Source organism: Lissotriton helveticus, chromosome 1_1, assembly GCF_964261635.1.
Source record: "Lissotriton helveticus chromosome 1_1, aLisHel1.1, whole genome shotgun sequence".
In the NCBI taxonomy this organism is placed as follows: domain Eukaryota; kingdom Metazoa; phylum Chordata; class Amphibia; order Caudata; family Salamandridae; genus Lissotriton; species Lissotriton helveticus.
The window spans coordinates 312,618,800-312,643,299 of record NC_136057.1 but is presented as its reverse complement, the minus strand read 5'-3'; the positions used below and the strand labels follow the sequence as shown (position 1 = coordinate 312,643,299).

General features: G+C 46.7%; 1 protein-coding gene across 1 annotated transcript in view; it reads left to right on the top strand.

Moving 5' to 3' along the window:
* Positions 1 to 19,728, top strand: part of FAM180A (family with sequence similarity 180 member A) — a 131,218-nt gene extending 111,490 nt beyond the window's left edge. Inside the window, exons 2-3 of the mRNA XM_078671770.1 lie at positions 13,541 to 13,641; positions 14,470 to 19,728. Of these exons, the coding sequence (XP_078527896.1) occupies positions 13,541 to 13,641; positions 14,470 to 14,817 (449 nt within the window). The 3' untranslated portion in view covers positions 14,818 to 19,728. The remainder of the gene's footprint in view (positions 1 to 13,540; positions 13,642 to 14,469) is intronic.
* The last annotated feature ends 4,772 nt before the right edge of the window (positions 19,729 to 24,500 follow it).

The window sequence follows — 24,500 nt, the reverse complement described above, 5'->3', positions numbered from 1 at the left end:
CTGACCCTTCTGCCTTTCCATCTAAGGAGTTATTGAAAAAAATGTATTGGGATTTGGTCCATCAATCGGTTTTAATCTCTAATCAACCGTCTATGCTGACATCCCAGTACTTAGAGATTAAATTAATCCCAAATTGTGAGCAGTACTGGGATCTGATCACAAAACCCTTGGATAGAAAGCTGTATTTCCAATTCAGAGTTGGTTGCCTACCATTAAATGCATTTACTCTGAAATGGTCGTCAAGTAATGTAAACACATGCTGCTACTGCAAGGCCCATGTTGAGGATATCCCACACTTTTTGTTTGTATGCCCTCTGTATGCTGCCCCAAGAAGTAGATGGCTAAAACCAGTGTGCAAGAATTTGGGGATAAGAAAATATTTAGAAGCACTAAGAATATTAAGATCGAATTGTGCCCCCAGTCTTGCAATTGCCCTAGCCAATTTTTTGGGATGGGCCTGGATTATCCGCACCCGCACTCTAATTGCGATTAATCATGTATGATGAATTGTATATTCATTCTTAGCCAGATTTATTTTTTCTTCTGACGTTGTACTTTTAAATTGTATAAATTCGCCAGCATTTTGTATTTAATGTGCATCTTAAATTGATCTTAAATATAGTATAGTATTTATTTTGTTTAGAATAGGGATAAATTGCTTTTATGACAATGCTGTCGAATAAAGTATTGAAACTTGAACTTGAACATCTTTATTTTCATAGGAGATGGTAGGACAGACATACAGGGGTCAATAGAGATGTTGCAAGGATTTGAGTTAGTATGAGGCCTAAAGGCGAACTGGAGCAAAATGAGGGTTTTCCCAGTAATCCCAGGGGGGCCACCTATGGGCACTCCAATATCTATGGGTGGTGTGACTTGTAAGACTGACACCCAAAAATATTTAGGGTCTCAGATTTGTAGGACAGCGGAAGACCTGGTAGAGGGGAACATTAAGCTGCCGATTGGGGGCATGACAAGTTGTGTGAACCTCTGGAAAACACTCCCTTTAGCAGTGTCTTGAAAGATAGCACTATCGAAAATAGTAGCCCTGTTTTAGCTAATTTACTCCTTTTCCACCTTTCCAGTAAAAATTGAAATTGTTCTTCGACATTGACTCTATCCTGATAGATTTCATGGGGCAGCTTGGCCTGGCGAAACTGTGGCTGCTCACACAGGAGGGGGGAATGACAGATCCTGATTTCGAACTGTACTATTGTTGCATAATATAAGACTCTGGCCTAGCTCTACAAGTTTTGCTTTCCTACGCGCGGATGCCTTAATTTAGCTCAGTGCACCAATGCTTGAATACGAAAGAACAGGTCATTTTAGCCGAGGTGTAGGCTCTGAACTGGGGCAGGGTTGTCTGCCTACACCGGCCAGAGCTTTAGAGTCAGAGGCCCTGCCTTGTTGCCAACCTGTCGCATCTGGTGGTTGCCCTGCTGTGAGAGGCCAGAGTGGTGAGAGCCACTTTGTGCCCCGAGCATCCGACTGTGCCCGGCCAGACGTATTGGTGAGCACAATATCAGAGAGGGACGAGGAGGCCTGCTCTTTCCCTGTAGCGCTGGGACCCATCTGGAGTACCTGCAGCCGCTGCATCAAGTGCTCACGGGTTGCAGCGCCCTGAGGAGTGGTTGAAAGGCACCCAAACACCCGCCTGGACAGTCTGAGGTAAGGTGGAAGTGGCCCCCGACGCAGCACCTAGACCCTGTGTAGCTCCCCTCCCTTGGGAGGACAAATTGTCAGCCGCACCGTCCTGGAGACTGCTGTTTGCCCCCATCAGAGGCCCCCACCACACTATTACCTGAAGCTGGACTCGGTCCCTGGGGGCCCTGTCATTTAGGAACTCGTCCTGCCTTCATTACGGTTCACAGGGGCTGGGGCCAGGTTGGATGCTGCTTGCGGGCAGCCGACTACAGTGGGGCAGATGGGGAGGGCCTTCATCACAATGCCCATAGCCCCCTATCAGCACCCTTCTGCCAAAGTACACCGCCAAGGGACATACTACACACGGTTCCTCTGCCTTCTCCCATTGGTGGCCCCTGCATTGCTGCAGCTGGTGCCTGGTTTGAGATCTTGAGGGATAGCCAGTTGGGAGCCTGCCCAGCTTCTACTGCGGCTCATGGTGACAGGGGACTACCGTCTACATTGAGGCCTGCAATGCTGGACTTGGGGCCTGGAATGCAGTGGCCCTACCCTCTGCACTGGGGCTCGTCCCCACGTGATCTGCATCCTACCACAAGGCACAGGTCAGAATCCCTCGGGTGGTACTGCATCTTGACTGCCCTTTTCCACCACCTCTCTGAACAGACCACAGTGGTAGCTCAATGGTGATGGTTGCAGCGCTGGCGGAGCTCTCTACAAGAAGAAGCAACAACTGGAGAGTGGCAGGTGTACACTAAGCCAGAGGACTGGGTCTCTCACTGGAGTGGTGTTGTCTCCCCTATTGGGTCCCGGCATGGTGGACCGGGTGCCATGCTGACTAGGAGACCTTGACGGAATGGGGTTGCTCCAACTAGGCTCTCCAGAAGACCCTGTCTGCAGGAGAAATCAGCAACCCCAGAGGTCCAGAAAGGTGAGCAATCGTCCCTCTAAACGCATCATGGGTAAGGACAAGCCTGCCCGGGCTCACACAGCAAATACCCAATATACTACCCCCTGCCACTCTACACAACAGATAACAAGGCAAAAGGGCGCAATGGATTCAGGGGACGCATTGGACAGTGGCACAGAGCCCTCTAGGACAGAACTGTTGGCTGCAATACAAGACTCCCGGATTGCGCTAGAACACAAAATTGAGACAGTATCAATCAATGTTAACCTCCTGCGCACCGATCCCAGGAAAGTTGCAGATAAAGTCTTGACCTCCGAAGGTAACATTGCCAAATTGCTTGGGGAAGTTGTCGCCTGTAAGTGTCAAATGCCCCAGGTGACCATCTCTACGAGGGATCTGGAACGGAGAGTGGAAGATGTGGAGGGCCGCTCCTGGCACAGTAATATGCACGTCCTATGTTCCCTAAGGGAGCAGATGGGGTCTCCACTGAAAAGGTCCTAGAGTATTAGGTGTGGACTGAACTCCAGACATCAGGATTGTCTAATTTATTTGTAGTGGAGAGGGCACACAGAGAGTTGGTGCCATTCCCACACCTGGGGGCTTTCAACGAGAGTCATCATAGCCAAAATCTTCAAATACAGCAACAGGGAGTGCATTCTGCGAGCGGATTGTGAATGGTCACCTCCCCTCTTCGGGATTAGTAGGATAGCTATCTGCCCGTACTATATATATATAAGGACGTGCAGGACTCGGGCTAGGCCCGGCTGGGGCGGTGTGCCGGTGGTCTTTTTTTCCGCCATGCTGACATACTCCTGTGACACCTTGCGAGACTTAGGACGCCGGACTGCTAGGTGTAGTATACCTCTCTTACATCCGTTAGTTGGTCCTTATTATTGTGCTGGCTGTCAGTGGTTTTTGGAGCGAGCTACTTCCATCGCCCCTACGCATTCGGTGGCAGCCGTTTGCAATAACCGCCCGGAGCATGTTCTCCGCATTTTTAGTTTTAATGCTAGGTCTCTGGTGTCGCACTATCAGGCAGTATTTGACCTGTTGCAGGATGAAAGCCCAGACATCGTGGCTATCACCGAGACATGGCTGAAAGACGAGGACGTGGCCATTATTAACCTGGCATTCCCCCCTGACTATACAGTCTTCACCCTTAATCGATCTTCTAGGGGAGGGGGAATTGCCCTGGCTATTCGTTCTAGTTTTACTTGCTGCTGGTCTGCACTGACCATTGCGGGTTGTGAAAGTGCGATGTTTAAGATTCTGGTTACCCCTCACTTTTCACTCTCGGGGATGGTGGTCTATCGCCCCCCAGGGAGCGAGGCGGCGTTTCGCGCTGCTTTCCCTGATGTGGTCAGCTCCTTGGTGGTAGGGTGTCCCAATTTTTCTATTCTGGGGGACCTCAATCTCCATTTCGACAGACCCAACCTACCCGCGGTCAGTGGCATTCTCGCGGATTTGGAGGCTTTACAGCTGACGCAACTTGTTCAGCAGTCCACCCACACCGGTTGCCATACGCTAGATCCCTTCTTCACTAATTTGGCAGATGCTTCTGTCACCGCCGTCTCGCCCCTGGGCTGGACTGACCACTCTTTGGTCGCCATTAGTACCCCTTTACCAGGTAGGACTGTCATTCCTCCTGCCAAGCTGGTCGTAAGGCGGCATTGGGGTAAATTACGGTTTGAAGATCTGCACCGTGTCCTCGCTGCAGAGCCATTAGACCCGTTTGTAACTGTTGATTCAGGTTACGATGGGTTCTGCGCGTGGATTTCCAAGGCGCTAGATGCGCTTATTCCACTCACCGCCTGTAAGACCAGTGCTAGAGAATCTAGCCCGTGGTACGGCGGCGCCCTACGTGCGCTCAAGGGTAGCTGTAGGCGTGCAGAGAGGGCTTGGCGGAAGGCGTACGATTCGGGGAAAAAAGCTATCTATCTCGCCTCTGTCAAAGTGTACCATCGGGCTGTATGCCGTGCTCGGGCAACCTACTATACTGCCGAAGTTGGCAACAGCTCTAATCCCTCGAAAACTATTTTCAAATTGATGAAGGACCTTCTAGCTAAGCGCCCTGGTGCCCCGACGATTGGCTCCACTGCACATTGTGAGGCCCTTGCGGTGTTCTTTCAGGAAAAGGTCCAAAACATCTATAAGACCTTTCCATCTACAGGACCCCCAGTTGAGTCTCCGATTTCCATCTGTGGAGACACGGCCCTGCACGCGTTGCCCCTGTTGACATCTGAAGGGTTTGACATCTTGGCACACTCCTTGATCAACATCTCGTTGGAGTCGGGCACGGTCCCCCTTAGCTGGAAGCGGGCGGTGGTTTCTCCCATTCTAAAGAAACCCTCATTGGACCCAGACAAGCCTGAAAACTATCGGCCTATCTCTTTGCTTCCCTGGCCTACCAAAGTAATGGAGGCCCATGTCAACAAAGTTCTCTCGGCCCACCTTATCCAGGTTAACATCTTGGATCCCACCCAAAATGGCTTCCGTGCTGGTCACAGCACGGAGACCGCCCTTCTCTCCATGGCTGAACACCTGCGCACAGTGATGGATGCGGGGCAGACAGCGGCGCTCATTTTATTAGATCTGAGCGCCGCGTTCAACACCGTGTCCCATCCTATCCTGTTGCATCGCCTGGAGGAGATTGGGCTGGGTGGCTCTGCCCTCCAGTGGTTTCGCTCCTTCCTGAACGATCGTTTCTTTAGCGTTGCTCTGCCACCGTTCCAGTCCCAATTCCTTCCTCTGAGACAGGGGGTCCCGCAAGGCTCATCGCTGAGTCCCACGTTGTTCAATCTGTACGTGAGACCGCTGGCTGAGATCGTCAAGCAATGGGACATGACTATGGTCTCGTATGCTGACGATACTCAGCTAGCGGTTACTATCAGCGGGGATGCGGACCGGGATGCCCCCAGGTTTCAGAGTGGACTTAGGGCGGTGGCAAGCTGGATGAAGAACAACTGTCTCCAGCTCAACGCGAAGAAAACCGAGATCATGATCGTCGGCAGGAGGGCGGAACTGTGGGGGGACAAGTGGTGGCCCGTTGAACTGGGGCCGGTCCCTCTCCCGGTCACTGAACTTAGGAATCTGGGAGTTTGGATGGATCCCGCTCTTAGTTATGAGGGCCATTCGAAGAAAATCGCGGCCTGCTCTTTTGGTATCTTGCGGTCGCTGAGGCCCATTCTTAAGTTCTTTGACCGTGGTACCAGGCAGCTGATAGTCCAGGCCACGGTATTATCTCGCCTGGACTATGCTAGCTCGCTTTTGGCAGGGACCAATGTGGCTGAGACCACCCGCCTCCAACGCGTGCAGAATGCCGCGGCGAGAGCCATTGTTGGCTTACCTCGAAGGAGTTCTGTCTCGGGAGTCTTGAGATCTTTGCATTGGCTCCCCATCAAATCACGCATCCAGTTTAAGGTGTTGTGCTTGGCGTTTAAGATCTTGAGGGGAGTAGGTCCGCCAATTCTTGCTGATCTCCTATCGTGGTATGTTCCTTCCCGCGCTCTGAGATCGGGAAGCCAAGCGCTCGCTGTGGTCCCCCGATACAGGCTGTGTCGGGTTGGTGGTCGCTCTTTTCGGGTTAGGGCGGCTGAACTTTGGAATTCCCTCCCAGTGGACTTGCGGCTATTGGATGATCTCTTGGCCTTCCGCAAAGCACTGAAAACTTTCCTTTTTTAATAAACTCTTTTATCTGTGTTGTGTTTCTGCTAACTGTTGCACATTGCCTGCCATGCGCCAGGACGCCCCTTAGCTGGGGCAGCTGTGCGCAATACAAAAGTGAAGGAAAATGAAGGAAGGAAATATGAAACAGGTGCAGGAGCAGCGCAAATCCTTTCTTGGTGTGAAGCAAAAACAAAGAACACTGCAACTCCAATATATGCCAGTGTATCCGGCAAAATTAAAAGTCCTTGCACAGGGCAGGGCTCATTTCTTCGACCACCCGTAAGAGATGTGGGAATGGCTAGAACTAAGAGGTGAGGCGCTGCTGCTTTTACAGATTCGCAACCCGGAGCTGGATTGGGGCTCGCATCCCAGAGGGGCTCGCGCCACCGCAACTCAGCCAGAGATGACCCCACCATTGGGCTCCTGGAGGATCACAGTCACTGAAGACAGTGCCATGCAGCTCAGTACCAGGGCATCACAAGTCATGGAGAAAGAGGGTGATGTACAACCATCAGCTTATGGAACAGGGACTGGGGCCTAGAGCCCCATGTTGGACTTTGTGCCTGATACTATGGTAGGCCAGGAGGTGGGGACTGGTAATGCTTGAATATGTGATGGGATGCCCGCCTTTGTAAGGCTGGGTGACTGGGACTGTCCAGGCAAGTACCCAGCGGGATTGGGAGTTCTCTTGGAATGACTGCGAAGAGTGCACATTGTCTACGCTGTATACTAGTAAATCCTTGTCTCTTGTTGTGCTGTCTGCTTGATCTGATCAAACACAGGATACTGCTGGATAAACCTGAGAATGCAGACTGAGAGTGCGTTGCATTGAGTTGAACAGATTGAGTCATAATGCAGGCATAGGTTATGGCTAGCCAGGAAGTTGGTTGAAGACGTAACTTCACCGGTCCCAGTTGGATTGGTTAGGATGCTGTGCAGTCCTGATAAATGCGCGGGTGGGCATAGATAGTTGACTGGTTGCAATATTTTTGTCCGTGTGTGGGTGGAGGGTATTGTTTGTACTGTTTGCAATGTTTGCATTGCTTGCTTCTATTAGTAGTATCTCAGGAACGGAATGGAGATGTATGCGTTAGAGGAAAGTACACACTACCACACCGGGTATGGCATGGGGGGTGACTGTAGGCTCCTAAACTGAATGTCCGGGGACTGGGTACTTACATCAAACGCCAGTACTCACCTTACTCAAATGCCATACCATTAGGCATAGCATGCCTGCAAGAAACACATCTACTTGATGCAGGTGCTTTTAGGTTGGCCAAGAAATGGCGGGGTCTGGTCTATCATTCATTCTATTCTACTTATGCTAGAGGTGTACTAATATGGATATCTCCGGGAGTTTCTTTCCTACTCAGATACATGGAGGCAGAAGTCAGAGATGGGGTTGTCCTGATCCAGGGTGCCTTAGATGGACAAGACCTTAAGATTCTGAATATTTATGCCTCCCCAATACTGATAATCCCAAATTGTTTTTTTACTATACAGGACATGATCATGCAGAGGTCCATTTGCCACTACTGTGGCTAGGGACTTCAATTGTGTATTGGACTCGACACTAGATAGAACCCCAGCTAGGCTGGGGGCGAAACCTCAAATGATGGTGGCGCTCTGGGAGGACATAACAACTGGTGGATGCATGGCACCTATAGCATCCCGTGCAATCCTGAAATTGCATAATGGTACAGGGATGTGATGGAGTGAATCTTGGAGGAGGAGACTCACATGCAGCTCAGAAGACGTGACAAGAGGGCGATCTAGCTGAGTGGAGAAATGTGTGTACTACCTTGCTGAACCCAAACTCTGACATGGTGTCAGAAGACAGTGATTACATGACTGAATGAAGGGTGCACTAGCATGCCATGCTTGATTTCCCAGAGTTGGGAAGTGCACTTACATGGCCCATGACCTTGCCTGTCGAAATGTCCTATCACATCATGTGTGTGTTGTTGTTCACCGTGCATATCATTGACTGCTGCTTTTATTGTTATTGTTTTATAAAACTGTAAAATAAAGGGATTAAAATAAATAAATAAATAAAATCTCTAGAAATGACAGATTCCGCATAACCCAGCTGTCTCGCATATACAGGGCCTACTTAACACCCAAAAGAATTAACACAATAATCCCAGGGAAACATGCTATATGCTCTAAATCAGGTATCTCCAACGAGTAGCTCTCCAGCTACTTATAAATAGCTCTCCTACTTGAATTATCTGAATTATTATATGTATCACATAATTGAAAAGTATGTATTCAGGATGAAATTGTGTGTATTTTCATAATTTAAAACTGATATTTGGAGAAACAAATGTGATTTCTCAAATATATTCAATAAAATATTTGAGAAATAAATCATTATGCATTAGGAAGACTTATTTTGAATGTTAAAACCTTGTTGCCAGGGCATTTGAGCTATGGCTATCATGTATTACCCATGTAGAGGCAGTCCAAATTGATAAAGTCTTGTTTACATTACTGATGGCAACTCTGTCCGATGTACTGAAGTGATACTGTGGGCAATCTTGCATGGAATGTCCACTTAAGTAATCTTTTCTGACATGATCACAATTACCACACTAAAAATATTAGTAGCTTGGTATGCTTTGATTGAACATAAGTAGCTCTTGTTACAGAAAGGTTTGGAGACTCCTGCCCTAGAAGCTTATGCCCCATTGCCGCATTTTATCACATGATATGGGATTGGGATTGCCCTGTCCTAAGGGAATACTGGTAGAAAGTGGCAGAAACTATACACTCCATGACACAAAGGGATATCCCCTGTTCCCCAGCACAGTATCTATTTGGGTTATTTGATCGCCAGAAAACTAAGAAGGTCTCAACACTCTTCATTGACTTGGCATCAGTGCTAGCAAACTAGCAATACCTGCAACTGGAAAAGCACTGAAAGGACAACACAACACAGGTGGCTGCAGGAGCTGAAGAAGTGGGTGACTGCTGAGGGCGCTCTCCTGCCCATTTAGGCTAAAAACAAATTTGAAATTTGCAAGGGCCTGGGTATACTAGCAGCCACAAGGGACAGCTGTGGGGGAACTCTCTCCCCCATGGACTTCATTTAGGGGTCATCAGGGGCTGCATTCTTGCGAACACTGGCACTGCCTTTGCGACCCCTGGCCTCAAAAATTACAAGATCAATGCCAGGAACAGAGGGAAAACGATCTCACATGACCCCTCTTTACATTCTGTTGTTCAAGCAGAACTGGAAAGTTTTGGGGCCAGATTTACAGCCATTCCGTTTGGTGGGTCGCAAATTGCAATTTCTTTGCGACTCACAAAACAGAATGTACTCAGACATGTTTAGCGATTCCCAATTGGGTAGCAAATGACCTGGCTCATCAATATTCATGAGGCAGGGCACAATTTGCAACCCATTGGGAATGGGCTATAGTGACAGGGATGGTGGCCTGCTCGGGACAGCAGACAACCATGCCTGTGTTTACTTTTTAAGTAAAATAACTTTTTTTTCAAATGCAGCCCATTTTCCTTAAAAGGAAAACGGGATGCATTTAAAAGAAAAATCTTAAAAGTTTTCTTTAAATATTTCAAGGGCAGGGAGTGGTCCGGGGGACCGCTGTCTGCTCCTAAAAAATATTTTTACATACAGTCACAAAGGGGAAGGGGCCCCCTTGGGACTCCTTCCTGTTTGCGACTGACTTACTACTTACTTGGAGTATGTGGTAAACTGCGATTGTTTTGCGACCGCATTTGCAGTCACAAAACAATTGTACACCCTCCTGCGACTCGCTAATCGGAAAGGATGCCCTTGCCACGCCCCTTCCTAATAGCTAATCACAAAACATATTTTGCGAGTTGGTGATAGCTTACCGACTCGAAAATAGAGTTTGTACATGCTACAACCCTTTTCAGCAGTCGCAAACAGCTCGATTTTCCATGTACGACCACTAAAACCTGTCATACATCTGGCCCTTAATTCATTAGAGTGTGTTTCCCATTTCAGAATGCAAATAGATAATATTCTGAAGTGCGTGCAATGCATTCTCAGATGGATTGAAATATTACTCTCCTGCAGCCCTATTTTATTTCATGGGTGCCACCATCAGCTGTGTTTTTAGGACTTCTTTCTCCAGAAGAGGAGAGAAAAATACTGACATGTAGCAGTGACCTGGCAGGTTATATCCACATCACATTAACTTATGGTTAGCCAGTTGGCTGACTGCCTCTGTTCTGCTGCTGCCCATGAGATACATATATGGGTCCAGATTTACTAACACATTGTAACGCACACCTGATTCAAAGTGTTATACTGGGATTTACCACCTAGTACAAATCAGGATTTGCATGGATAGTTTCCCAAAGTAAAGCAAAGTTGCGCTATGCACTGCTTTACATTACTTTACATCAAGGGGTGTTCAATGGTTTGTACTTGGACATTCCCATTCAACAATCCATAGGTTTTGATGCAAATTTCTATCTACAAACATGCATGGACCGTGATTTATACCACAATATTATGCCTCCTTGTTGTTTTCATTTCTCCTTGTTTTTCTACTTTGCATGTTCTGCATTATACAGCAAACATACAAAGCAGGACAAGTGAGTGTTGTACGAAAACAGGCCATTAGTTGTGTGGCCTGCATAAGACATGGGTCCACATTTGTCCTCCCCTGGGAACCAAACACCCTATTGTAACACTTGACTCTCTCAGGGTTGCGAAGCAGAGCAGCCCAAGGCCTACTAAAGGGAGGTGGTGTGGGCTAATCACCATTTGCTGGCATGCAATTATAACACTCAATAAATGATTGACCAGTCTGTGCTTTTACTTCAGAAAAGGAAAAGTACATTTATTACATGCACACTTCTCAATACTACGCACTACTTTAGAAATGTACATAAGGCGGATGGAAATACCTTGTGATGACATTGTGTAATCACCTCTGGACACCTAACGCCGTACGACCTTTTCATTTTGTTGGGGGTGTCCATCCCTCCCAGGCACCCCTGGGTATTCTCAGGCAGTCCAGGGTGCCCAACCCTGGCTGCCCCCGCCAGCTCTCCTTTGTGCTGCTGCTGAGCCGGCAGGTTTCTTCTGCCCTGTCAGCTCCCCTTGGGGGGCAAGGTGCGGTGACTTGTGGAGGCCTCCTGCTGCCTCTGGACATGGTCATGGGATGTGGAGCAGGGAGGGACAGCCACAACTGGGGGAGCGCTGCAGCTCTACTCCTATCTCCTTTTCTTCTTGGGGCCCAGGGTTGGAGTCCTGGGTGCTGTCCTTCGCTCTCCTTGTGCGGGGGAAGGGTGACCGAGCTTACCCATCTTTGCCATCATTAGGGGCCGGGTGTTGCCATACCAGGCCCCCCAATCATGCAACTGGCCTGGGAGTTGGGGTCCCCAGGACCACAGGAACACTGGGGAGGGGCCCCACACATGCCACCTCCCAGCAAAAAAATAGGGAATGCTCCTTTTGTGACCACTGGGCCCTGCCCTACCCCGGGGGTTTAAATCAGCCGGGCTACGGAACTACATGTGCTCTGAGATTGCCCTGGGGGTCAAAGGTCAAAATCCTTCTCATGCTGATATCTCTGGCCCGATGGGCCATTTTGAGTGATCTTGGTCGTGTTTTGCTCCTGGTGGCATGCCCTAGCCACCTGGAGCAGTTTATGGCCTTTTGGCATCAGAGGTGATGAGTTTGCAGGGAGTTGGTTTCACTGGCTCTCTGTGCCAGCCCTTCTCCTTGGATTCCTCTGGGCCTCTCTCCTCCTTGGTGCAGAAGTCCAGTCTTTCTCCCAACTAGTCCTCAGGGGCTGTAAGAGGACCAACTTCCCTGGTCCTGGGGAGAGCCCCACTGGACCTAGAGTCAACTGAAGTCAGAATCCTGAGTCCAGATGGATAATCAGGGGTTCTTGCTTCCAATTGTCCATGGCGGCTGCCTCCAGTCCCACATTCCAACAGAAAAATACAACCAAGAGGGAGCTCTTCCCCTGAGCAAGACCTTTTAAGTAGGGGTGGGAGGGTCTAGCAGTAAGGTACATCTGGCCTATCCAGGGGTGTCCCATCACATCTCAGCCCCTGTCCCAACCTTCTGGCACAACCTGACAAGTCAAAATGGCGTCACCCAGGAGTTACTTGCCACACCTGCTCTGGAACCTCAGCTCCACCCCTTGCTGACATCACTGCCAGGACCTTTCCCAGCAAATCTTTAAAGGGAGCCCCCTCCTCTGTTGACTCCAGAGGTCTGGGCTCCTCCTTTTGTTTAGTGGGCTTGGGCAGGCCCATCCCTGGCACAATGTGACAGCTGGTTGATTGATGAGGAGCAACCGCCCCATCCCTTTCCTCAGGAGCTGATGGAAGCACTGTGAATTGCTCCCTTTTTGTGAGGAGGCCTTTGTTCCTGCCACTGGGGAGAAATGTAATAAACTTAGCACTAAAGGGTGACAAAAAGCCAGGGCTCTGATCCTAAGCTGAGCCAGAGAAATATGACATTCCTGGATGACTCATAAACTGTATAGATATCTATTTGGAACTCACAGAATTATTGTTCCCATATAGGTAACACCCTAATTCGATATGTCTTTGGTCTCTGTAGGCCAAACTGCAGCAAAGCTGCACTCTAAGGCAGCCCTCTCCATTGATGTACAATGGAGTGTCACTGCAGACAAGACAGTAAACCACACTGACTTTCCCTATGGGTGTACACTAACATTATGAAGCCTACCCCAGGTCAATCCTGCAGAGTTCCCTCTGCACCAGGCACCTGTGCGCAGTTACAGCGCTGCGCACAACATGAGTCTCCCACCCGCAGCCCTCACACATGTGGGCACGCGTGTTTAGATGTAACCAGCCAAGTGCCTCTTATCCTTGCTGCTTTGCAGTGGCCTTATCTTTAAAGGCGGACTCTGTCGGTAAACAAGGTACAGTCCATTTACCATGAGTTTACTGTGGGTGAGTTAAATTATATGAAGCTCCCCCACAGTAAAAGGTTGAAAACCAGGTGATCAAAAAGTGAAAATTCCGGGCGGGTTAGGTGGACAGAACTCACGGTCTAGCAAGTGTTAAGAATAGTTTTACCACTGGAAGAGCTCCCTGATGATGATTTGATTCAAGTACAGCATGGGCTTAAAATTGTGATGTTAATATTTCAGCTCAGGAATAAAGATCTCACAAGAGCAACTGCAGAAAGGGGGTGGAAAGGTGCTGCCTACCAAAAATAAAGTCTACTTTTAGAAGAATCCTAAAAATATGTTCTCCTGTTGCATTTATTGTTAGTATTCTCCTCTTTGCAGATGTCAGAAATAGAATAACACTTGTTCCACTATCTCAAATGTCTTTCAGCCCCACTTTTTCCGGCAGCTCAGCGTGTGAGGAGATCATCTGCTGCCGCACTGAACCCTGTCCTACAAACCTCACTGGAAGATGTGGACCTCCTGTATGAAGTACGTAAACTGTAGACAGGTACCATCCCCTCTTAACAAATCTGTATTCATCCCTCCCCACAGCACTATCTTCTCAATTACCAATACATAGAGAAAGAGGTGAGCATGGGAGCACTTACTGATCTCATGGAGAGATTGATGAGAAGGGAAGCAGAGGCAAAGTTCCCTTGGTCCCAGAGTGAAAGATCAGGACACAGAGAGATATAGTAAGAGTTAACCTGGTGTGGCGCACACACAGTCACACACAGACACATACACAATCTCACATTTGCCAAACATTCTTGAAGCTCAATCTGAACCATTTATGAGCAATTTATTTAGTCCACTGCACAGGTCTTTCACGAGCTGCATAGCTTGTACTCATAGTCGACCAGTACTGATGCACACCATAAACACCATGTCCGAATTAGTACATCTCCCCCACAATCTTGTTTACCTTTTAATGGAGGCTAAATCAAAACAAACAAGCCCATACGAGAACCAACCACATTTGTCATGCCCCATCTAGAATGAAGAACATCCCTACACTGATTTCAGACTAATAGTTTTCCTGTTGGGCCATAAATGGAACTTAATCCAGCGGTGGTCACTAGCAGGCTCCCTCAATGCAGATATCTTTTAGGGATACGACACACACCCAATCTTATGATGACTTTTCACATTCCCATTGTGGTGGAAGCATTAGTCTTGAAGTAGATATTACCTGTTACGGACACTTCTAAGCACATAGGGCAGGTTCACCTGTCAAAGACATACATACTGAGACACATAGATCATGGGCTAATAATTAATGACTACTCATTAAACATTGTTTTGTGTTTCTCTCAGTTTTTGTTGACAGGTCTCAACATTGGCAGCGACCTACAAGTACACATTCACGATGCCGAGTTGTCCACCTTGAGGAAGGCTGCCACCTTTGATATCATCTGCAATGACGTCATCCCCAAGAGCATCACTGAAGTCCGCCGGCTGGGCGCTAGGCTGTCTGATGTCCATGGGGTCCTCAAAAAAGAAGATTTTGAGCGGACATTGCTGACAATGGCCTACACGGCCTACCGAGCCTCCAGTTCTCGCACCCAGCACCAAAAGGAAGCATGGGCAGCGTCCATCACTAGCCTTTTCCAGGCGCTAAAGCGCGATTTGATGTTTCCCTCAAGCAAAGAACCATCATCTTGATGTATACAAAGTATAAAAAATATACCCTAAGACAACTAACTGTGGCATGGTTTGGCCTGGAAGGACACGGCTAAAATAACCACACCACGCTATAACATAACTGAGCTGTTCAGAAAATGGTCTCTTCTGTCGAAGGCCAGAGCCTGCAAGTTTCTACAATCTTTTGAAAGTTCACAATCTCTAGAGATGGTACATTGCTGATCCAGTGTTCTGCATTTTAACCCCTTTCCCTCAAACACCTAGAGTCATGCATGGACTAAAAGTGCCTATGCTTTCATATGACGGGCCCAGTGCTTCAGAGACTACCAGGATGGGGCTGGATGTTTAAACCCTGTATACAATCCCAGCCTCTTGCCTCATAGGATTAACATCTGTAAACTAATATTGCTGCACTTTGCTGTCTGTAATGCTGAGCATTTTGACCAGTCTCACTTAGGGTGTCCATGCAGTAGAAAATCCTCCCAGGAAGAGGAAACAGAATAAAGAATTTAAGGTAACAATGCTATTATGAAGGAACCATTAATGTACCCTGCATGTTTCCTAAGGTGGAAATCTTACAGGAAATGGGTTCACTCATTCAGAGTATTTTTATTCAGGGCCTATCTTGGTGCCTCATGCTTTCCTACCGAGCTGGTATAAGGTTACCCATTCCTTCTGTTCCTTTATCATGTAATGTGTGTAACATTGTTAGTCCACAAATCCCAGAGCCAAGCAAGGTGGGTCAAAGGTGGTTGTAAAAGAAGCCTGCCTTGCTATATTGGGCAGTACATTAGCATACTCAACAAATTGGGGATCATTTCACATTGGCAAACGTTTTTGCTAATTGTATTGTTATTAGAGCAAACATTATTGTAAGAGAATTTGTTGTGAGCTGCCTAAATACATGTAATCAGTTGAAAGTGCCGACACTTCAATGCGAACACCAACGTCCTTGAGACACAGGAAGGGAGTGCAAGGCGCAGAAAGATAGTATCTTGGAGGAGACACCAAGTCCACCTCTTTTATAGGCGTTTCAACACTATAAGGAGTCTATGGTGCATGGTGTGAAGGGCAAACCTGCCTAGTGTAATGAAACCTGATGGCATAACCAGCAGTCAAAGAGGACCATACCAAATTGTGGGGGTGGTATTGCCTGGTGAGCAAGATTGAGCTGTTTGAAGAATGCAGGCCAATAGCAATAAAAAGTTTTAACTCAATTCCCAAATTGAAATAACAGTGATGTTGTGCCTAGGGACATCAACACGTCAAAAGCGGTTCAGCAGAAAGTATGGAATAACTATGAAAGAAAATAGATTTTTGGTCTTGCTATATGGCTTGGAAAGCACTTCCATTAAGAAAGCTCTCAGGCGGTCATTCCACTCTTAATCTGATTCCCAGTGATCTACGGCCATCATACTACACCCGCGAGAGGCATTCCGCTACTGTTGTCTTCCGAAAATACATTCTTTCTCCCTCCTCCGAATTCCCACCATTTTGTCCTCAGAACATGTTAGCTCTCTGGCACTGACACTCCATGAGTCACTGCATTTATGTCTTCCTGTTTATAGTTCAGAAAGATCTTTTCTTTCACTGCACTGCTAAACCATCCAAGGTGTCGATTCACAAAGAGTCGTCATTCAAGGACCCCGGTGAGAAGGGTGGTTCCTCGCTGAAACAGAACTTTTCGAGGCAGAAACATCTTGTAACTTGAATGTACACTGTTACAAATTGGGTACAAATGTACATTGTCACCATGTCAAAGCGTTTTCATTTCATCCATCAATCTCTTTCTGGAGTTTCAAAGTGCCAAGTTCAAGAGTAAAAATAAATAAAGGGTAGATCCTTGACATTGAAGTTCATTTCACGTCACCGTCCCGATATTTTAATTCACATCGATTGTAGAGGTGGGTCACATAAAGTCATGCCTCTAATTAAAAGATCTTTGAATTATTAATTTTTCAATTCATTCCTCTATTTGCCGTGTCTGTGTTTTCGAGAGAAATCCAATTATGTGTTCAATGTGCCTGATGGATCTTCACTATTGGTATTAAACTTTTGTTTTTACTTTATTACTTTCCTCCTCTCTACATCTCACCAACTCCCGTGGGTGAGTCACAACATCACAGGCACTGCAAGTATACACCTGCACTCCTGTCACTCCGCCTCACAATCTCCCTACTTTGACCTTAGAAATAAATCCTTTTCTTCAGTGTATCAAACAGCTAGAGCAGCGTTGTGAAACCTCCTCCCATCCGCTCCCAAGCATTGCTTTGCTTCATTATCATAGGGGCTTTGTTAGGGTTTAAGGAATATAAGCCCAACGCCTCCTTATTGACACCTGCAGCACAGTGACGAGCATCCTTTTATGGTTTTGTATATCGAGGGCCTGGGTATTTTGCGTGATGTTTGTGATAATGTTTTTTTGTATATTTGTAATTGTTTTAATTAACAAAACACTTTACTACATGACTACTTACACTTTGGGAGCATGTCATGTTGTATATGCTCATTGGTGTAAATGCCATGCTGTGATCAAATGTTGTGTCAGGCACCACCATGACTCAGCAGTCCAAAGTCAGCCAAACCTCAGACAACTACAGAAGTGAGCAATCAGTCGTGGAGCCTATACCCACCAACATAACCTCAGACTGGGAAACTCAGGCGCCTCCTCCCTTCAGGTGAATAAAAACAATTAACCATCCCAACCTGGAAAGTAGGAATTTTCACCTGCACACGCAACCTCGGCACGTCTGGGCTTCTGAGCAAACCGGTCCTTTGTCCTGCTAGGACCCTATTACAGGGGCATTGTCAAGCTAAATGATATGCAACACAGACTCCAAGCGTATGAGTCGACAGAGGCAACAAATCATAGGTTAGTGAGCTCAGCCAGAAGCAGGAAGGAAGAACCTTCACAGGTACCTGAGGGAGGATGGCTATGAGGGGCAGGCATCAGCTTTCCTGTTGTCTTGGTGGCACCTGTCTGCAGTAAAGTGCTCTGGATGACCAATGCACTTAAACCATCTCACAATTTGGCATGGCATGTCAAAAGTCATCTTTTATCTGTATGCTTAAACCCACCATCAGGAGTAGCATACAACACGTGTTCTATTGTTCTTTTGTTTGTGCCAACCTAATCGAAACAAGCATTGGCAACGCCATGCAGTCTGGCTTTAGTCTGCTAACGCATGGGAACAACACAAAGTTTATATGTGTTATCATATTAAACCTATTGGCTTTGGTAAAAAAAATAGAGCACAGAGCTATACTACTGGTATGATGAAAAAACAAAGATGGACAAACGCAAGAAAAACATGGGTGAAACAAATATGCCTGCATCATGGACATAGAAGACGAATATTGTCACACCCCTGTGTTCCTTGTGGTTGCCCCATCTTTATTTTGTATGATACCTGCAACTTGCTTTAAGGTCGTGGGGGAAGTGCTTCTATTATGTCAATGACACGAATATTTATTTTGATTATAGTTCTTTTTACGTTTATGCCCCCTGCTATTGTGACTTGCTGTATTTATTGTAATTGTCTAATAAGAAGAGCTGGCATCATGACAAAAAAGTTTTATGGGTCAAAAGAAATACCCAGGATTTTTAAATAATAGAAACAGAAAAACCAATATGCCAACGCAAAGTGGATGTCCATTTTGGGATGACGTCATCCCGATGGCTAAACAGAACAAGCAATATGTCAGCCATGTTATTATAACTGCACTTGCTTTGGTAGGGTGGCTGTAGTCCTGCTGTTATGTCAATACCCTGTATATTTCCTTTTCGGATAGTCCGTTTTCTATGTTTATGGCCTCACCTTTTGGAACTTCCTGTGTTTATTTTAATCGAAAAATAGCGCAGGAAGGCACAAGAACTGGCACCATGGAAATAACAAGCACTATCAAACCCAACGGCAAAACTTTGGCTGCTAGCATTTTGGGTTTGTCAGTGCTTCTTCTATCATGTCTTTTGTAAAAACCGTTTTGTTGGGGGAGCTGCCAGAACCTCACCTATAAAATAAAATAAAAACATTGACTTTAAGCAAAAATAGTTTTGATTGCACAAAGCATACTTAGCCATAGCAGTCCCTGACACTGAAGAGGACTACTTTGTTTGCGGATGTGCTCCTTGTGAAGGGGAAAATGTCAGTTAAGTAAGCTTAAGGTGAAGTGGGCTAGCCCACTACTCTGTCCTTTATGCTGCAGAGGGTGGCTGAAAAATGTGAATGACACAATAAATGACCAATAGCTGAAGAGGACTGTCTGAAAGCCCTTACACACACACGTAAGCAGAAACACACGCACACACACACGTGTCTGTGTGTGTTCGTGGTACATAGGATATATATGATTTTGATAAACCTCAAAAGGTCTTGGCTAACGCTAGGCCTAAAAAAGGAAAGTGAATCAGAAGAAATTCCAAGTGAAATGGAAAAAGTTTAGCCACAAAATCTAAGTATGTGCTGATAGCATACGTGCCAAAGGTGATATTACGGTGAGGTCATTATAATGGGCAAACTCAAAAAACAAGGAGCTTTGTTAAGCGGAACTGGTGCACTGAAGAGATGTTTCAACAAAGCTTAAACGAACAACTAACGATCAGGTGGAAATCTTGAGCAGCACTAGTGTAGTCAATAAATGGTTAAGAAAGATATACAAAGTCTACGATGTCCATCTAACATTCAGAAATGTTCTCACCTCTCAATCTGACCCTTGGAAGCCCTCTACCCCTCACTCCAGTACCCAGAATATCCTTGGCATGAACAACCGCTGATTTGTACAACTGGTGTAGATTTATTATGTATTGTATCAGAAGGTGCTAACATATTATTGCTTTCCAATGAATCCTAGAAAAATAAATTATTCTGTATTTTGTTTGGTGCTATAACACTGTAATGGGAAAATATGAAATAAAGATAAAGATAGTTAGTCTCCTCCGACTCTCAAAATCATGTTTGCATTCAAGCCGAACCTCAAAAATGGATTTATTGTTCATTATGCCCTTTCTCTCCTTACTGTGATATAACAAGACCACCCCTTCTAGTTTCACTTTGATAGCACATACACAAATTCTACAAGAAAAAAGTACCTTTGAGTTACCTAGATTCGCTCATCTGTAGCACAGTGTGCCCATGGAAGCCACAACCAGCCATTAGTGTCAGACATCCTCGGTATTTTGGCTAAAACAGCTAGATTATGGGTCGTAGTGTCTGGTTCCTCCTACGATTTTCTGGAGCTGAACATACATTTATAGCATCATAATAAAGAAAGAAAATATAGGATTCTCCACCCTTATATTTCCGTATTCAGCCGTTATGAAGGGTAAAATGAATGGCCTTTTATTTGCTCGTGTGTGGGACTGTCAGTCCGTTGACATATTGTTTTCATTTCTCAGCTCCTCGTGGCCAGGTATCTTGCAGTTAAAAGGTCGGATTAACACACCTGCAATGGATGGAGTCCCCCTATGAGACACCCAGCCCTGTTATGTAAATAGGCGCCCAGTCCCCGTCTACCTTGAGGGTCACTTCTATTGGCCAGACCATGGCCATTAAGGCTACTGCAATAATATTGCCCTCACCCCTGAGCAACAGTTTCTAACCACTGCTCTGCCAACCACAGCAGCAGACCAGCTCGACATGTGGAGGCGGACCAGGAGCCACCCTGCAGGTGGTTGAACTACGTCACTGCACCATCCCTGCTGACAGGTCTCCTGGGATCCCTGGAGCTTTCAATGTCCCTGCTGAAGAGCACTCTTGACGGGGTGCAGTGACAGTGCATCGCTTAAGGTGCCACGTGGTTAGGAGGCTTCCTGAGGGTCTTTTTCCTCTGTGTGTCAGTGTCAGGAGTATGGTGCAGGAGCCAAGACATTTCCTCCTTTGCTTTGCTCTACAACAAAAATCAAACAAGCATTGGCAAAGCCAATAGGTCTCACCTAAGTGAGAGCTATTTTCTTTGCCAGTGTATTTTGGCAATCTTGTACAGCAGCTTGATTGCTGTGCAGCATGGCCAACAGGTAGTGGTGTGGCATACAGGAGAGTGGCATAGAGGTTAGTGGGGTAGAGGACAGTGTCTGAGAGGGGAATGGCATAGAGGGGCATGGAGTGAGGAGGTATAGAGTAGTGTAGAGTGCAGTGGAGTGGCATAGAGTGGAGAGGCATGGAGTGGAGTGGCGTAGAGTGGAATAGATTGGTATAGAGTTGGGTGGGGTAGAGTGGAATGGTGTAGGGTAGAGTAGCATAGAGTGGAGTGGAGGGACGTAGAGTGGAGTGCATAAGAGGGCTATTGTGTGGAGTGGAGTGGTATAGAGTAGAACGGTGTGGAGTGGCGTAGAAGTGACACTGTGTATAATTGAGTGGTGTATAGTAGAATGGTGTAGAGTAGAGTGGTGCAGAGTTGTGTGGCATAGAGTAAAGTGGCATAGAGTGAATCATCATAGAGTAGCATAGATAGATGGCATAGAGTAAAGTGGCATAGAGTGGGGTGGAGTGGACTAGAGTGGTGTCAAGAAGAGTGGTGTAGAGTAAAGTGACATGGAGGGCAGAGGAATATAGTTGAGTGGCGTAGAGTGGCATCGATTGGCATTGTGTGGAGTGGCGTAGATTAGAGAGGCATAGAGTATAGTGGTGTAGGGTAGAGTGGCATAGAGTAGAGTGCCATAGAGTGATATAACATTGGGTGACAGAGTGGAGTAGAGTAGAGTGGTGTAGAGTGGCATGGATTAGAGTAGAGTAGAGTGAGTGGTGTAGAGTGGCATAGGGTAGAGGGGTGTAGAGTAGAGGGGCGTAGAGTGAAGTGGAGTGATATAGAGTGGCGTAGAGTAGAGTGATATAGAGTAGAATGGCATAGAGTGGAGTGGTGTGGCATAAAGTAGAGAGGAGTAGAGTGGAGTAGAGTGACAGAGTGGAGTGGCATAGAATGGAGTGGCTTAAAGGGGAGTGGAATAGAGTAGAGTGGCGTAGAAGGAGTGGCATAGAGTGGAGTGGCATAGAGTGGGGTGGTGTAGAGTGGAGTGGCATAGAGTGGAAAAGCAAACAATGCTATTAATTTATATATTTTCAAAGCCAAAACATATATTTTGTAAATGTGTCATTCGCAATACCAATAGCTCACACTTTCCTTTCCTAATGCGAGACCTAGTGCATTGCAAATGCTTGTTTTTGCATTTGTCACCCCGAGTGGGACTGGTATGCTCAGACGTGAGTCCCGTGCTCTCCACACCACTGGAGTCAAGCTATCCTGGCTGATGACGGCTGATAGCCAGAAACCGGTCCTAGGATGCTTGATTACGGTCCAGGGAAGACATGGCTTGGCAGTTCGGGCTGGACTGTTCCCATGAGGCACAGGGTTGAGGCTGATTTGCATATAGCCATGTCTGAACTGGGGTGGTGTGGAGTGCAAAAAAGCAATGGATTTAGGCCCAGATCTCTGTACTGGGGTGAATGTATGACATTGTTCTGCATTCTGTCCATCAACTGTTGTTTTTGCGGTAGAGAAGTGGAGTGGCATAGAGTAGAGTAGAGTGACATAGAGTAAAGTGGCATGGGGTGGCGTAGAGTGGAGTGGAGTAGCATAGAATGGAGTAGAGTGACGTAGAGTAGAGTGGCATAGATTAGAGTTACGCAGAGTAGAGTGGCATAGAGTGGGGTAGAGTGGCATAGATTGGAGTGGCGTAGAGTGGTGTGGTGTAGAGTGTAGTGGCATAGACTATTGTGGAATAGAATATAGTGGAATGGAGTGAAGTGGAGTAGAGTGGTGTAGAGTAGACTGGCAGAGAGTGAAGTAGAGTGACATAGAGACTGCATGCCCAATACATAATCCATGATGCATATTTTGCCACAGGAATGGTAGTGTCTTATCTGATTCAGTTGTCTCATGGTAGCAGTGCCCATCACAGATTCCTAACCCAGGAGAGATAATAGCAGGTGTGGATATTGTGCCAGAGCATAATGTGCATCATGATTTCTATGCCAGTCAATGCCCCTTCAACATTTCTGTGCCAAAAAATAAAATACTATCAGAATTCAAACTATTACTTGGCATGGTACTTTTATTATTTTTCTGAAGAAGGTTAAAATACTGTAGAGTGCAGCCATACATATGAGGGTGTTTGACAAATGTTCCAGGGTGTTGCTAATTGTTAATAATATGATGCTCAATGTGTTAACCTGCCAATGGAGCTGCTCAAAAAAGGCAGGGTGAAATCTACTGAATATTATTTTCATTCAGGGATCAGCACAGGCGCAAAATACTCCTAGACCGCTCACTGTGCAGTGAAGCTGTAAACAAATTCCAGGTGCTGCTCAATGTAAGTGTCAAACGAGAGAAAACTTGTATCAGATGTGATGTTATTCCCCTTCATCCAAGATGGAGTTCCCCTAGTTTTTGTTAAAGAACCCTCACCCACTACTGCTAAAAGTGGTATGCTTCATCACAGAGTTCCCACCCAGGTTCCCATGTGTACCTGGGTGCACTTCAACACCTGAGTTACAGTGGGACTCGGTTTTTTCAAGGATGAAGTGAGTTTTAAAATTACCTTTAGGTGTCCTACGTACATAGGTAATTTTAATACTGGGACCATTTAGTGAGGTTAAAGACATTAAGGTTTGAGGTGATCATTGAAATTATGAACTCCCCCATCTTGGTCTACATGTTTCAGCCATACATTGAATGCCACTCAGGGTCAAATGGCTTTTTTTCAGAACCAGCAACAAAATATCTACTACATCATTTGGTGTGTAAAACACTTTTGGGCACCCGTAATCAATGTATATTATGTTGTGCTCGTTTACCGTAACTTATGGTCTTGGTATTTTCAGCACAGGATTTTATCCCATAGGTAAACCTGTAATGATCGAAGAGAAAAACATCATTAACTGTAGTTATGCGTACTTCCGGATATATCGGGCTTCTTAGTCACTCATGCTTGTAGTGCACACAAATCAGCCTTTAAATACAGCATTCATTTCATGCAGTATTGTGAGGTGTCTGAAAATGAGGGAATTATTCCAGAGGTGTAGCTAGAGCTTGTGGCGCCCGGTGCTATCCTTCAGATTGCCGCCCCCCTCGGGGGTGCTGGGGAAAAAGGACAGCGAGCACCTGAAAGAGGTCTGAGAGACACGTAGTATTGTCGCTAATAGTTACCTCGATCATCCAAGTTACATGCACATACATGACACAGTCCAAGGCTAGACAGACCCCGTCCCCAAAATATTGCCGCCTGGGACGGACCGCCCTCACCTAGCTATGCCGCTGAATGAAAAGCTGAAGGAAACCCAAAACTTACATAGTTCTACCTACCCTGTTTGTGACATCTCACTCATAACATCACAGCTTGTGCAGGACCCTTGTCCCCTGTCCCCTATCTGCCCATCCATGACCTCGGCAATGTCTGCAGACCGGTCCGCCACACTCGGTTTGACCACGATTCCCCTGGCAGCACCTTCAGGATGCTACAGGTGAGTCAAATGTACCTGATCACTAGACTAACTTGAGTTCTGCAGTTGGGGCAGTACCAGCCCTGCAGTGGAAGCCTTCTCACTCCACCCAAGCCCCCATGAGAGCTCAGTAGAAGCCATCCCACGTGCCCCTCCCAGGAGAGAGCAGTGGAGCCATCCAGTGCCCCAGCCACAGAAGAACTACATACCCTGGCCCCCCCATCCCAAGAGAGAGCAGTGTAACCATACTACTCCTCCCTCCTGCCAGAG